At 46.7% G+C, this 15,036-nt stretch overlaps 1 protein-coding gene across 1 annotated transcript; it reads right to left on the bottom strand.

Annotated features, from left to right (window-relative positions):
• Positions 1–3,539: 3,539 nt before the first annotated feature.
• Positions 3,540–6,548, bottom strand: SSR3 (signal sequence receptor subunit 3). Its single transcript, XM_062499098.1, has 5 exons — positions 6,399–6,548; positions 5,493–5,619; positions 4,961–5,059; positions 4,595–4,726; positions 3,540–3,941 (listed from the first exon to the last, which is right to left on the bottom strand). The coding sequence occupies exons 1-5, from the start codon at positions 6,535–6,537 to the stop codon at positions 3,875–3,877; spliced, it is 564 nt and encodes a 187-aa protein (XP_062355082.1). The 5' UTR covers positions 6,538–6,548; the 3' UTR covers positions 3,540–3,874.
• Between the last annotated feature and the right edge of the window lie 8,488 nt (positions 6,549–15,036).

The following is a 15,036-nucleotide window of genomic DNA, read 5'->3' on the forward strand; positions in this document are numbered from 1 at the left end:
TGCAATGCATGAATTTCCTGGACTGCATGGTTTAGAAGTGCTCTGTACTCCAGTACAGCCCTGAATTACTCTCATGAGAATCATTCAGCACTTGCTGCTCGGTGTCTACTGTCACTGGATCCTTCGAGATGTGTGCTCTTGCTACTACTCTGCAGTGAATTTAAAAGCACAGTTGATCTCTCTTCTAACCAAGAATAACCTTGTATTTTCTTACCTTCTTGACCGAGTTCATTAATTTTTACTTTACTCTTTGCACCTCATGCTTGTGCTGTGACAAATACTTGTAAAGCAAAAAAAAAAAAAAAAAAAAAAAATGAAGAATTTATAACCTTCAGGTACTTGGTAATTAAAGAAGGATGTACAGATCTATTTTTTCAATGAAGAAAAGCCAGATAAAACTTCAGGTTTTAATAAAACCATGTTTGGGTAATCTCAACTATAAAGTTTCTTCAGGTTAACAGATGGAAGGGGCAAGCCTAAACTCTGCTTTTTTACGCTGAATATGAGCTCTAGGATTTCTTTGTAGTTGAATAAAGGCTGTAAGACAGAACTAGTTAGCAATTAGATAGTTCAGCTGCTAATTTTACAGCTGTTCCAGCTGTGGAGTGCTCCTGGGCAGCACCCCTAGAGCAGTGCTAGGAAGCCCAAACACGCATGTCAGGTTACTGAACACAACAGCTCTGCAAAGTTCTACTTCTCCATAAACCTTAAACCAAGAAAGCCATGATTAAATATTGGGTTTTGCATCTATACAAACCTTGCCTCTACTTCTGCCTGCTTGTAGACAGAGCTACTGCAAATTTCAATATTCAGGAGCTTTTAAGGATATAGATACTATAAATATATACAATCTATAGCTGCTGAGAACTGCAGGAACAATCAGGTACAGACTCCAAAAGACACCTGCTTTCACTTGCTTTGGAACTGGGAAAAAGTCAGTGCATAGACAGATTTTAAACAGATTTTTGTGAGCATTTACAGGAGTTGACAGGAATGATTTACATCTGAATTTGCCCAGCTCAAGCCCCACCTTGTATCTTCCCATGGATTTGCTCTGTACCGTGCTGCTCTGATTTCAGTCTGTATTTCTCCCATCCCTGCTGGGATACAGCTCTGTACAGTCTTTGTAAGATCCCTGTACTCTCCCCCTGCCCCTGCAGTGCTCACCTGGGCCAGGTGAGCAGCTCCCCACACCTGAGTGCTCTCCTCCTGTGTTTGAAGCTGTGGTGTGTGTCAATGACTCCTGCTGTACATGAGAAATGCAGTCTGACTGGAATTCTGCTTGGACACAATAAAAGCATTTTGTGCATCTACCCTGACAGCTGCAGGTCTGTTCCTGACACTGCTCTGGGCCAGCAGGGCTTTCTGCTGAGGAGGGGGGTGTTGTTCCACAGGGACCATTCCAGCTGTGCCATGGGAACCTCTCCAGCTGTACCCAGGAGGGACAGGAGGGAGCTGGGCTGGCCCCCAAGGTGCTACTGGCTGTCAGTCCCCAAGCAGCCCCAGGTAAGGTCTGGCCTGGCCTGAAGCTGAAGAGGGAAGGGATGGATGGGATATTGGGAGGGAATTCCTCCCTGGGAGGGGCTGGGGTGGAATTCCCAGAGCAGCTGGGGCTGCCCCTGGATCCCTGGCAGTGCCCAAGGCCAGGTTGGACACTGGGGCTGGGAGCAGCCTGGGACAGTGGGAGGTGTCCCTGCCATGGCACTGGGTGGGATTTAACCAACCCAAACTGTTCTGTGATTTGGCCTGAAGTGAACCCGGTGCAGCTGTCCCCAGGCTCTCCAAGGTGACCCTGGCCAGCCCCAGCCAGCTGAGGTGGAGATCACCTTCCCCTGCCCTGCCCCAGTGCTGCATCACCACCAACTATTGTTAATTTTTACAAAGGCTTCAACCATCACACAGTTAACTGCTTTATTAATTTAATGTAATTATCCTCCCAGTAGCAGACTGGATAATTCCTTTTCCTCCCTCTGGAGGTGCAATTTAATGTTCTCTCTTCCCCTTCTCATGTACTTGGGAATCCAAGAATGTATTCAAACTAGATCAATTCCCAACTTTAATGGAGGAGAGGGCATTGTCCCTTCCAGGCTCCGAGGGCAATGTGGGGCCAAGCAGGAGCTCGGCTTTAGGGTAACCCTCAGTATTGGAGTAGAGAAATACAATTTCAATGTTATATTGAGTTTTTTATTTATTATTGCAGCTTGTAGTGGGATTTGCCAGGGGAAAACCAAACCAAAGGGAAAAAAACCTGAAAAAGTGAACAAAAATCCAAATGCCAACCAAAAAAAAAAGCCCCAAACTTTTCTGTGAAGGCTCAAGATGAGGTTTTTATTGCAGAACACAACCCATCCCACCCACCCACCTGCTTTTGTTTCAGGCTGTCAGGGCTCAATGCTCTCCAGGAAAATTCTGACACTCGCTAAGCTCCAGGCCTCAGCAACTGTCAATACCAAAAAAGCCCCAGAAGAAGATGAAAACATTATAATTAAAGAGTCAGTGAGCTGACAGTAATGACAGAAGCGCTGCTTCCAAACACTCTCCAGACAGATTTTCTGGAAAATACACCTGCTAAAGGTGTAACTACACCTGAGCCTCCCAGGCCTGCCAGGAGAGTGAGTTTAACATTGTTCAAGGGCTTGAATTCAGAATTGGGGGCTCTGAGAGCAAAAGAGGTAAAACAGCAACACCAAAGAGCTCCCAGAGGAGCCAGCCTGGCTTTGTGCTGGGCTCTGGCTGTGTAGAGAGGTTTGTTAAAAATCTGCTTTTTGTGAGCTAAATACTCAGCCTAAAACCCATCAGTTACATTCCTTAGAAGAAGTGAGGCCAAGGAAAGGGAAATTGTCCAAGGCAGGCAGCACATTCCATTTATGCAATGTGTCCTTCCAGTGCTGAAGAGTCAGGCAGAAGGGATAAAGAAAAATCCATGTATTTTGAGAAAGACCATTAATTAAAGAGTATTAAATAACCAAGAGTACTTGAATTTGTCAGAAATAGAGCCATTAGTGTCTCCTGCTCATCACAGTCTCCATTTTGCTCTCTTTTCCATTTAATCTTATTGAAGCCAAGATCAGCAGAGTAATTGTTACATTAAATCTGATTATAAACTTCCTCCTCTCTTTAGGGTCCTAAGTGTGTAATGGCAGGATCTGTAACTGGAATTCCATTAGTATCAGTAGAGTTTGGTATTTAAGAACAGCTGCTCCAGTGCTAGCCAGAAAAGAAGGCACAGGATTGTCTGATAAACCCATTATTAAAAGCCAGCTAAAGCATTTTCCTTAAGCTGTGCAGGGAGACTGGCAGGTTTATTTATTTATTTACAACTTTGAAGATTAATGAAAAAAAAAAGTACATTCAAACCACTTCAAAAGTGTTTTCCTAGGAGATTTAGGTTTTGTCTTGACTCCAAGCTACTCAAAAATGAAGAGTGCTTCTAAGGAATATGTTAGCTTGTAGAAGTCTCTCTTTTGGAAGCAGAAAGAGTTGACAAACCTAGATACGAAAATCCCCACTTAAAAAAATAAGAATGAAAATACAAGGAATCAAATGGCAAAAAAACTTGTTTTTATTACAACTTTTCAAGTTACAGTGATAAATGGATTGTCCCCAGGATGGAGCTGCAGAAAGGTGATGTCTGCTCACAGCTCACACTCCATTCCCTCTCCTTGCTAAGAAAAAAAAAACAAACCCAAAACTGAGTAACTCCAATATCAAATACCATGTAAAGATACCAAAAGTAAATATAATTCAATCAGTTTATATTCAAACCCTCCCCACATTTTCCTCATGCTAAAAAAAAAAAAAATATTCCTATTCCATCTTTAGGCATTTCCGTGGCAGTTGAAGGCTCTCCCAGAAACTGCTGAGGGTTTTCTGTCTACTTGGATCCTGTGGACAGCAGAGCAATCAGCCCTGAGGAAGCACTGATAGAAAGGATGTAGTTTCTGTAGGGAACAGTTTAAGGAATTGTCAAGATCCTTTTTTAGTACACAACATTTGGTAGGAGTTTTATGAAAAGGATGGAATTGAAATGGTCTTTTTCTCTGTAGTTCTAAAACTGGAACATTGCAACCTGAAACACAGTTCAGAACTCACCTTCAGAATTAAGACAGCTGTAAAGTTAAGTCTGTTCCCTTACAAGTTTTATAAATACAGATCTTGAATTAACTCCCCTGCTGGCAGTACTAATTTATTTATGAATTATTTATTATTATTTGTTATTACTAATATCCTTCAGGAAAGAAACCTTTTACTTGTGAGTTACTGGAGCTATCCTGTCAGGGAATTGCTCCTGGCAACCAACACTGACAAAGTGTTTGTGCAGGAAACTGAGCTGTGCTCTCACTCCAAAATTACAAAGCAGCAAAGCCAGGAGAACTCCTGTACACTGTCCAAGTAATATCCTTAAAACATCTCATGTCACATTTATGTGAGTGGGAGACTTTTTTGGGTAAACTCTGTATTTTTGTTTCAGCATTCTAAGCTGCTGTACTACGACGAGCTGCACTTACTAACAGAGGAATGGCAACAACTACAGCTAGTGGTGACAACTAACAGGAGTGGGGCTGTGGGGTTTTTAGGGTGGGATAAAGGATACACAGTGGGGTTGAAGTTCTTCAGCACAAAAAAGGAAGCAATGATGACCAGGACCAGAAAGAGGGTGTTGTTGTAGAAGATGGAGAAAGTTGTTGCTTCATAGTCTGCAACTTCATTTTTCTTCCACAGAATCCTAGGAGCAAGTGGAGATTAAATTTCAGATATATTTAAATCAGTGGATATCACAGAATCCTGGAATGGTTTGGGCTGGGAGAGGCCTTGAAGCTCATCCCACTCTACCCCCTGCCATGGGCAGAATACAGAAAAAACAGAGCCAAGCACAGTCCCTGCTAGCCCAGGCAGAGCCTTAAAGACATTTGGGGCACTTCCTCAACAAGGGGGAGAAGGAAGAGGGCAGGGGGATCACCTTTCATCCTTCTCCTTGCGGGACATCTTCCTGTTGTCTGCCTCGGACAGCTTGCGAGTCACCTCTTTGGAAACAGCATCTTCTCTTTTCTGGGCTACTCTGTAAGCACCACCACTCATGTCACGACTCAAAAATGAGAAAAACCCCACACCCCACCCTGGGATTGCAGGAAGTTTTATGTACAGTGAAGAATATAACTTAGCCAAGATATCGGATGAGTTTTGTTAAGGTGAAGGGACAAGAAGAAATAAAACCAGCAATTACTAGAAGTAATGTAATTCACACAATAAGTAATATAATTTAAACATAATTTGTGGTGATACCCAGCAAGCATGACGGTGGATTTACTATTTCACCATACTCTTAGCTGACAAGATTTGACTATAATTACAAGAGAACAACAGAACCCAATCAGGAGATACTTCTGTGCAAAATACTTTTGGAGTAACGCTTCAGGCATTCTCATGAATTAAAAACTACAGTAGTAAATGGTGGTTTTGTTAAATTATTAAATGGTAAACTCAAAACTTACTTGTGTTTGAGGACAAACTTGACATTTTTATATGCAAAAGCCACAAGATAGGTACTGATGAGGGTCATGACACTGTACAGGACTGCAGACTGAACAAGATCCATATGCCATATTCTCCAATAAAGCCCTTAAAAAAAAAAAAAAAAAAGGAAGAATGGTATTTGAAGCAGTTTCCCTCCAAGAAAAATGCCCCTTACTGGAGCCCCATACAAGATCTGAGCTCTGTAACTCCACAGCCTCTGCCTGAGCAAAGTCAACTCCTCCAAAATCACTTGGGGGTTTTCCAGCTGCATTAAAAATACTTTGGAAGGGGAAAATGAACTTTGCACGTGGCTGAAAGGGGCTTTGTGAGAGCACGGCAGAGCCGGCGAGTGACACGTCAGTAACGCTGCCCTGCCCATAGGGACAGAACCGGGATCCCATAGGGATAGAACCGGAATCCCATAGGGATAGAACCGGGACCCCATAGGGATAGAATCGGGACCCCATAGGGCTGAAACCGGGATCCCATAGGGATAGAGCCGGTATCCCATAGGGCTGGAGCCGGGATCCCATAGGGCTGGAACGGGGATCCCATAGGGATAGAACCGGGATCCCATAGGGATAGAGCCGGGATCCCATAGGGCTGGAGCCGGGATCCCATAGGGCTGGCTGGAGCCGGGATCCCACAGGCTCAGGACCAGGCCCGCACACGGGATCCGGCGGGCTCGGAGCCGCAGCCCCGGGATCCGCAGCGGGCCAGGGCCGGCGGTGGGGAGCCCTGATCCCTCTCCCCAAGCTCCCGATCCCCTCGGCGCTGCTGATCCCCCTGCTCCAGGACACACTGCTCCCCTCAGGCTCGCTGATCCCCTGTCCCAGGGTCTCCTCTCCCCTCAGACCCCGCCGCTCCCCTCACGGCCCGCTCACAGATGGGGATGGCGGACACGATGAAGGCGTTGCCGAAGAAGAGCGCGGAGGACTTGGCCGAGAGGTTGCGGCTGAAATCCTGCAGCAGCAGATCCTCCTCGGACTGCTGCCGGCCGCCGGGGCCGCCCTTGGGAGCCATGGCGGGACCGGGACAAGGCAGCGTCAGCGCGGCCCGAGCGGCTCCGGGTCAGGAGCCACGGGCGGGCGGGGCGGGCCGGGAGCGCTTCCGGAGCCACGGCGGCCCCGGCCCGGCCCGATCCGATCGCGGCCCGGTTACAGCCCGAAACCGGCCCGGTTACAGCCCGAAACCGGCCCGATCCCTGCCCGATCTCGGTCTCATCACATCCCGATCCCAGCCCGATCTAGGCTTGATCCCATCCCGATCCCACACCTCAGCCCGGCCGATGCCATCCCTCCCCGGGCCCTGTTCCATCCCGATTTTGGTCCCAGTCCTATCCCTCAGCCCAGCCCGATCTATCAGGACCGATTCCATCCCAATCCCACACCGTCCTGGTCCCGATCCCATTCCTCAGTCGGGTCCCATCCCATCCCATTATCCCATCCCATTATCCCATCCCATTATCCCATCCCATTATCCCATCCCATTATCCCTTCCCATCCCATTATCCCATCCCATTATCCCATCCCGATGTAGCCCTGTTCCCTGTGCCTGAGGCAGGTGAGTCCCGGGCAGGCCGGGGTCACTCCAGGTGTCACAGTTCGGCTGGCAAGGAAGGGGCTCTGGCCACTGGCCCTGTTTGCTCTGGTGTTTTCCCCTGCTGTGAAAACCCGCACACTGCAGCTCCCACCACAGAGTGTTTCTGTCTTGTTTTAGGCTTTTAGAAGCATTCCTGCTGTCCCCAGCTCCACCCCAGCTTGGAGAGCAGTGCAGAGTGCCCTCCCTGCCTCTCCCTGTTTTTCACGCTCCCTCTGCACTTGGTGACAGCCCACAGAGATTTTGGGGATGAACATCAGTGTCCTGCACCAGTGGTACATCCTGCTTGCCAGGTGTTGTCCTGATGGCCTGGGCTGGCTGCAGCACTCCTTGTCCCCTGGACTGCCAAGTCTCTTCACATCTTTAACCTTTTGGTGTAAACTTCATTTAGCAAAGGATGCATTTTTCTAAAATTTAATTCAAATAATTACCCCCATTTATTTCCCACCGGCTACTAGCATTTTCTGCTTCCAAGAAAACACTTCAGGTGCATGCCACACGGAAATGCTACATGGAAATGAGATTAAATTTAAATGAGGTTAAATATGATCAAAATGAATTCATTATGATAGAGCTTTATACAACACTTGAGTGCAGTAGGACTCTGCTTTTTGAGCTCATAATAAATTTCCAAGACCAAACATCTGAAAAGATTCAAGGTGTGTTGATGCAGTGTGCTAACGGGATCTGTTGATGTCCTGTTCCCTGCAGGCAGCTATGGGAGTTACACCTCTGCTGGCCAGACCTTCCTGCAGGCTTGGAAATCCCTCTCCTGCAGGGATTCCCAGGCTGGGTTTACAGACCCATCAGCCCATCAGATGGAGCACAGGAGCTCTGGGGAGCAGCAGGAACACCTGTGAGCACCATTGTGGCCATACCTGTGCACAGAGGCCAGGTGTGCAGCTCCCCAGCTGCCACAGCAGGCACCCAGCCCTCCCCTCATCATGGAATCGTGGAATGGGTTGGGCTGGGAGGGGCTTTGAAGCTCAGCTCATTCCAGCCCTGTCCAGCCTGGCCCTGGACATTGCCTGGGATGAACCTCTCCTGAAGTGCTTTCAGCAGTTCCTGGCTGAAATGGAGTTTGCTTCTTAGGTGGTATTCCCAAAAGTGTGCTGAGGATGGTTCTTCAGGAAGAGTGCAGATCAGGGTTGGCTTCTTTGTAAAACAGCTTAAAGCTACCATGTCCCTGCCCGTGGCTGTGGGGTGGAACTGGATGGGCTTTAAGGTCCCTCCCAACCCAAAACACTCTGTGATTCTAGTAGAAAGCATTAGTAATTAATCAATGCTGCCAAGCGTGGGGTTTTTTATTAATGAGCATGCTTAGAGTTGTATAAAGTAGTTGGAAACTGGGGGGAAAATTAAGATGGTTTCAAGATTTAGATTAGTCATTATCTCTGCCCTTGCCCAGATTTCTTCCTCTCATCTGGGTAAACTTGTTTTGTGTTGTGGTGGGATATAATTAAGTCTTTTTGTTCTTGCTTTGGCTTACATGGGAAGGATGCTGTCATTTTAGAATGAAATCTGCCCAGTGACCATCTGTCTCCCCATCAGGATGAAAGAGGACATTGATTTGGGCAGTGGAATGATGAAAGATTTTCTTGAAAAAACAAATGAGCACTTTGCTTTTTTTAAAGCCCCTGCCATTGGTAAACTGTGGCTTCAGGCAGAACTCTGTGCAGTGAGAGCTTCATACCCTGAGTGTGTCATAGATGCTTCCCCAGAAATAAACAGTGCCACCACATCTATTTGACAATAAATAAAACAATTCTAGATTTTGTTTTTACGTGCCTAAATTTGCACCTTGGTTAAATCCTCATTCAGAAGCTGTTGGAAATGTGAGGCATCAAGGTCAGAGCAGCAATGGCTCTGTGACCCAAAAGCAAAGGTTCTCTTGTGATAGGAAAATTAATGCTGTTGTCTTTGTGACTTGGCAGTTAGGTTTCTTACCAAATCTCTTCTGAAGCACAGCAGCAGTGATAAGTATTCTGAAAATACATGGCTTGTCTTTACTGCTCTCACTTTTTTTTCTAAATCTAATAGGTGGACTAAGCTGAAAATTTTAAATGAGGGCAGTGACATTTCCTGGCAGGATTTGCTTTGTTTATTTTATTGTTGCCACTTATGTGTGTACAGACTCAAAACACCTTTGAGTCAGATTACTGCAATTTATCGTGCCAGGAAGGGATTAATGTGCTGAGTTGGGGATCAGATGATGGGGAATTGTTTAAATACAAAGGAAAAGCTCCTTTGGATGAGCATGACACTTGTGAGCTGAGCAGCTTCTTCCTGTGTGAGAGAACTGGGTGAGTGAGAGGCTTTCCAGTTCTCCTGTGTGCTGTGCTTTTCCTGAAACATTCTGTGGTGTCTGAGGTTTAAAACTGGAGCCATAATCTCTGTTATTTTCCAGACAAATGAATCTCTCCATGTGGGTTAGAATCTCAGAAGGATTTGTGTTGGAGGGAACCTTAAAGATCATCTCTTTCCAAACCCTGCCGTGGACAGGGACACTTTCCACTGGAATGTAGTCCCCAAAAGAGATGCCAATCATTTCTAAAAGCTGGGAATTGCTGGATTTCTGTGCCACTTGCTGTCGGTGAAGGCAGCTCAGTGTGTAGCATATGTGACCCATTTCTGATGTCTTGAAATGGTCTCATCTGCTCCAGTTTCCTTCTTTAGCATTTTTAAGGTTCTTGTGCCTGTGGACCACATGAATGAAATCATGTCTAGGAATAGATTCAGCCTTGCTCAGCATTTATTCTGGGAACAGTTTGGAACTGACCATTTTTGAAAAGCAGTATCAGAAGCACTGCTTGGAAAATAACCATAGCATAAAGGCAATGAAGCAGTCGTTTCCATGTGGGACAGCAAGTTTGTGTCTCTGGAGCAGCAGCCCCGAAGTGGCTCTCCCATGGTCCCCACGCAGGGGATGTGTGAGGTGATGTGCAGTGGGATTATCCCAGAGCAGTTCAGCAGGCTGGATCCCAGGAGTGGGAGGGAGCAGGGGATGTGTGAGGTGATGTGCAGTGGGATTATCCCAGAGCAGTTCAGCAGGCTGGATCCCTGGAGTGGGAGGGAGCAGGGGATGTGGGAGGTGATGTGCAGTGGGATTATCCCAGAGCAGTTCAGCAGGCTGGATCCCTGGAGTGGGAGGGAGCAGGGGATGTGGGAGGTGATGTGCAGTGGGATTATCCCAGAGCAGTTCAGCAGGCTGGATCCCTGGAGTGGGAGGGAGCAGGGGATGTGTGAGGTGATGTGCAGTGGGATTATCCCAGAACAGTTCAGCAGGCTGGATCCCAGGAGTGGGAGGGAGCAGGGGATGTGGGAGGTGATGTGCAGTGGGATTATCCCAGAGCAGTTCAGCAGGCTGGATCCCTGGAGTGGGAGGGAGCAGGGGATGTGTGAGGTGATGTGCAGTGGGATTATCCCAGAGCAGTTCAGCAGGCTGGATCCCAGGAGTGGGAAGGAGCAGGGGATGTGGGAGGGAGCAGGGGATGTGGGAGGTGATGTGCAGTGGGATTATCCCAGAGCAGTTCAGCAAACTGGATCCCTGGAGTGGGAGGGAGCAGGGGATGTGTGAGGTGATGTGCAGTGGGATTATCCCAGAACAGTTCAGCAAAATGGATCCCTGGAGTGGGAGGGAGCAGGGGATGTGGGAGGTGATGTGCAGTGGGATTATCCCAGAGCAGTTCAGCAGGCTGGATCCCTGGAGTGGGAGGGAGCAGGGGATGTGGGAGGTGATGTGCAGTGGGATTATCCCAGAGCAGTTCAGCAGGCTGGATCCCAGGAGTGGGAGGGAGCAGGCAGATGGGATTTCTGAGCCTGGCATGTGTCATCCTGGCACCCACCCACTGCTGCTCCTCCATCCCTCAGCAGTGTGGGAGAGGCTCAGTGCCACTTCCCACGTCTGGCTTTGGGGTTCCCCATTCCTGCAGCCTCCAGCTTGGCAAGCACCTGGACCTGAACCACAGGAACATTTTTAGCCTGTAGTGTGCTGTCAGAAGAGTTGACCATCCCTGTGCTCACTGTTCTGGAAATGCTAATACCAAAAGTGAGAAGGATGAACTAAAACTCAAGTGCCACGTGAGGAATGTTTGGCTGAGGGAATAGAAGGGGGTGTTACTGACTGCTTCATCTCCTGGGACATTTGGGGATTGATGGATCCACATAAAACTTTGTGTTATCCAACTGGCTAATCATGGCTCAACCTGAGCCTGGTTAGAAAAAAATTCTACCAAGTTTTTGGGTTTTTTTTCCCTAATTTAAAAAACCTTAGGAAATGTGACAGACAAAGTCATGAACAGAATGAACATAGCAAAGCAGTATCCTGTACCCTTCAGGAATGCTGGATCTAGCAACACACAGATGGATGAATCCCAGGAATAAAGCATTTCTAGTGTGCTCCCACACAGAATTCTTGTAGAAAGAAATGTCCAAATGCAGATTCTCATCTTCAGAGCATAGCATCTCCTACTCACAGCACTTCAGGCTGTTTCCAAGAACAGCTGCTGAGCAGAGCAGACATTTGGCTCTTTCTGCATCATCCTAGGGCTGGTTTTATTTAGGTGTTCTGCAGCCTGAGCCCACCCAGCTGCTCCCTGCGCTTGAAATTTTGGTTCTTCAAAGTTCCTGCATCTTACAAGAAAAATGCGTTGGCATTGACTTTGTCTGTTCAGTAACGTTATTCTCAGTTTAAGATGTTTGCACTCCTGTTTGCTGTTTGAGTTGTGCAGAGCCTGTGAGGAATTAAAATTCACCAGGCCTCTCCCTTTTCTCTTGTAAGGATTGACCTTTTCCAGGGGTATCTACAGAAATCTTCATTCATACCTTCAACTTTTCCAGGAGCAGCTCTTAGCTGTTTTTCAGATGTTAAACAGGCCAGTGCTGTTACCTCCCAGGCATCCTTTTGTTAATTTGGTGGAATTTCTGGTGGCAGAGTGGACTTTATTTGCATGTAGACAGTAAATTACCTGTAGGTAAAACAGAACTAGGTATTAATTGCATTATTCCAATGTAGATAGTGAACTGTCTGTGTGCTAGGTAGACCTAGCAGATGATTTTACAAAATGTTTAGCTTTCAGTTTGCCAGCACTGGATTGTAAAGAAACATTCCCATTTTGTTTAGTTTAAAAAGGAGTTGGTCTAAAGGAGAAAGGACCAAAGCATTGCCATCCACACATTACTGCGCACCTAGTGGCAGGATCCACCCGGGAAGCGTTCCAGAATTATCATCATTAGCCTAAAAAAGCCTCAAAAGTTCAGTGGTGTTTTACAATCAGTTTGTGTTCGTTAAGGATTGCTAAGTGTTGCTTTGGCCTTGAATAAATTTCCGGGGTTTACAAGGATTTAAAAGACTTCCACGAGAGGGTGCAGCGGTTCAACAAAATCCCATCTGAACCAGATGAGCCTGTCCCACTGTGGGCATATTCATATATTTACAAATTCACTCATTTCATGTATTAATTTGTGTATTTCCATCAATTTCCAAACCGGATGAGTGCTTCAGCAAATCCCAGAGTGTCCCTTCAGTCTGGTATTTTTTTGCTGCCAGTGTTACCTGGTCTCAGTCTATACCCGATTCCCTGCAAATGCACGCATTTTAAAAATAAAGTGTAGGGATTTTTAGAAATATTATTGTTTTAGTTTGGCAGCAACATTAATTTCCCCCTCAGACTGGTCCAGCTGCAGAAGGAAATTCCACCTAGAAGGCTGAGTTGTGGAGATACTGCTGACCTCAGAGTGACTGATTGAACAGAAAGAGAAAAAAGTTCTGTGCCAAGTGATTTCTTGTTGCATGGGATTGTCAGGAGTGACCCAGCTCCAGCTGGATGGTGCTGCTGTGCTGACATCCTGAAAGCACAGAGGTGGTGGCTGCTCACACAGGCCAAGGGTCGAGGTCCATTCTTCTGCCTGGGGCACTAAAATACCTCTGCAGAAATGATTAACTCCTGACAAATTTCCAGGAAAAGGGCCCACCTTGGAACCCTGTGTTCCCTGTCCAAATTCATCAATCCTAAATCACTTCCTGAGATAAGATTATTTGATAGTGAAATAACCAGAGGTGTGGTGATACTCATGTATAATGCATGATTTATTTTTTTCCTGATAAATGCTGTTTTCACCAGGCTTGATATTCAGTAGGATAAATAGCAGGCTGTGCTTCCAAAACTTTTAATTATTAGTGCAAGATATTAAAAGAGGGAGAATTTGAGACTAAGGAAATTACTTTAGTTACTGCCAGCTGCCAATGTAAAATTTGGGTCTGGATTAAAAAGGTTTTATTGATTAATTGCAACCACTCTAGTTTTGGGACTTTTGAGGAGTGTAAAATAGAAAAAGATAAGGTTTGCTAAAAAGTCCTCAAGACACAGTGAATATTTAACCAGCAAGAAAATTTTTATTTTAAAGACTAGCACCACCTTCTTCCATTGACGTGCTCTAGATTGTCATGTATTAAGACATAAGGAGATTAATAGAATGAAAGAACAGAATGACATTAATGAATAGAAATTCATTAAGAAATTAATTTAATAAATAGAAAAATTCATCTTGTCATGTTTAGACTGTGACATTTCTGCCTTCCTTGTCTTGAGGACTGAGCACAGCAAGTGGAGCCCAGTAGGTGTCAGTCCAGCCAAGGCTTCCTGAGGGCAGCTGTGAATAAATAAACAAACCTCTGCTGCCCTCCTGCCTCTTCCTTCCCGTCAGTGAAACCTGCCTGGCATCATTTCCCCATCACAGGCACGGCCAGCACATCAGAGATTCCCTTTTCCCTGCTGTTAACTTTTAATAGATGTCTGCACCGTTGACCTTTCCTTTCCTTGGGCGCTCACCTACCCTGGCTGGCTGGCAGAGGGTAGAGCTTGGGGTGGCATTTGCAGGGGATTAGCACTGGGATGGAAAAGCACAAATCCAGGCATTGGGGGCTGCCCTGAGGAGAATTTGGGAGCTCAGCATGACCCAGCCTGGCCCCCAGAACCTCCAGTGCCCAGAGCGGGCAGCAGGGGAGGGGAAATTCTGCCCTGGTCTGGTGAGACCTCAGCTGCAGAGCTGCCTCCAGATCTGGGGCACAGCACAGGAGGGACCTGGAGCTGCTGGAGAGAGCCCAGAGGAGGCCAAGGAGATGGTCCAGGGCTGGAGCCAGGCTGGGAGAGCTGGGGGTGCTCACCTGGAGAGGAGAAGGCTCCAGGGAGAGCTCCGAGCCCCTGGCAGAGCCTGAAGGGGTTCCAGGAGAGCTGGAGAGGGACTGGGGACAAGGCATGGAGGGACAGGACACGGGGAATGGCTTCACATGGACAGAGGGCAGGGCTGGATGGGATATTGGGAATTAGGAATTCCTGGCTGGGCTGGCATTCCCAGAGCAGCTGTGGCTGCCCCTGGATCCCTGGCAGTGCCCAAGGCCAGGCTGGACACTGGGGCTTGGAGCAGCCTGGGACAGTGGGAGGTGTCCCTGGAAATGAGAGATTTAAGGTCTTTGCCACCCAAACCATTCTGTGATCCCTTTGTTAGTTGTGCTGTTTGTTGCCTTGTGTGAAAGACTTAGAAAGAACAATGAACTTTCCTGTGCTGGGATGTGTTTTAGGAAGTGAAGAATGTTCATTGTGCAAGAGTTGAGGTGGAAGAGGAGTTCTGTCATTAGAAAAAAATGTGTTGGAGCCTGAGAGCTTTGTTGTTTTATCACAAACATTTAAGTCAGATGTTTCCCCTCTTTTCATCAGCGAATCCAAGTGTGCATACTGATTATCCAGTATTTGCAAGTCAGAGTTGTAAATTGCTGTATTCAGCTGGGGCCGTTTACCATCTGAAAGAAATAATTAAAGCTTTCTTTCTCTTGCTTAAGATTTAAACATGTATTTAAAGATGAGATCATGCTTTCATGGTGGTCAGAGTTTCTTTCTATATTCGTGTGGGATGGCCTCAGAAATG

The sequence above is a fragment of the Cinclus cinclus genome, chromosome 10 (assembly GCF_963662255.1).
Source record: "Cinclus cinclus chromosome 10, bCinCin1.1, whole genome shotgun sequence".
In the NCBI taxonomy this organism is placed as follows: domain Eukaryota; kingdom Metazoa; phylum Chordata; class Aves; order Passeriformes; family Cinclidae; genus Cinclus; species Cinclus cinclus.

What these genes read in the sequence shown, in the direction of transcription:
- SSR3 (XM_062499098.1), bottom strand. Translation starts at nt 6,537, where the DNA reads ATGGCTCCCAAGGGCGGCCCCGGCGGCCGGCAGCAGTCCGAGGAGGAT. An exon ending in CGCAAGGAGAAGGATGAAAG is followed by an intron (nt 4,727 to 4,960) that starts GTGATCCCCCTG and finishes ACTTGCTCCTAG; the next exon opens with GATTCTGTGGAAGAAAAATG. An exon ending in AAGAACTTCAACCCCACTGT is followed by an intron (nt 3,942 to 4,594) that starts GTATCCTTTATC and finishes TGTTCCCTACAG; the next exon opens with AAACTACATCCTTTCTATCA.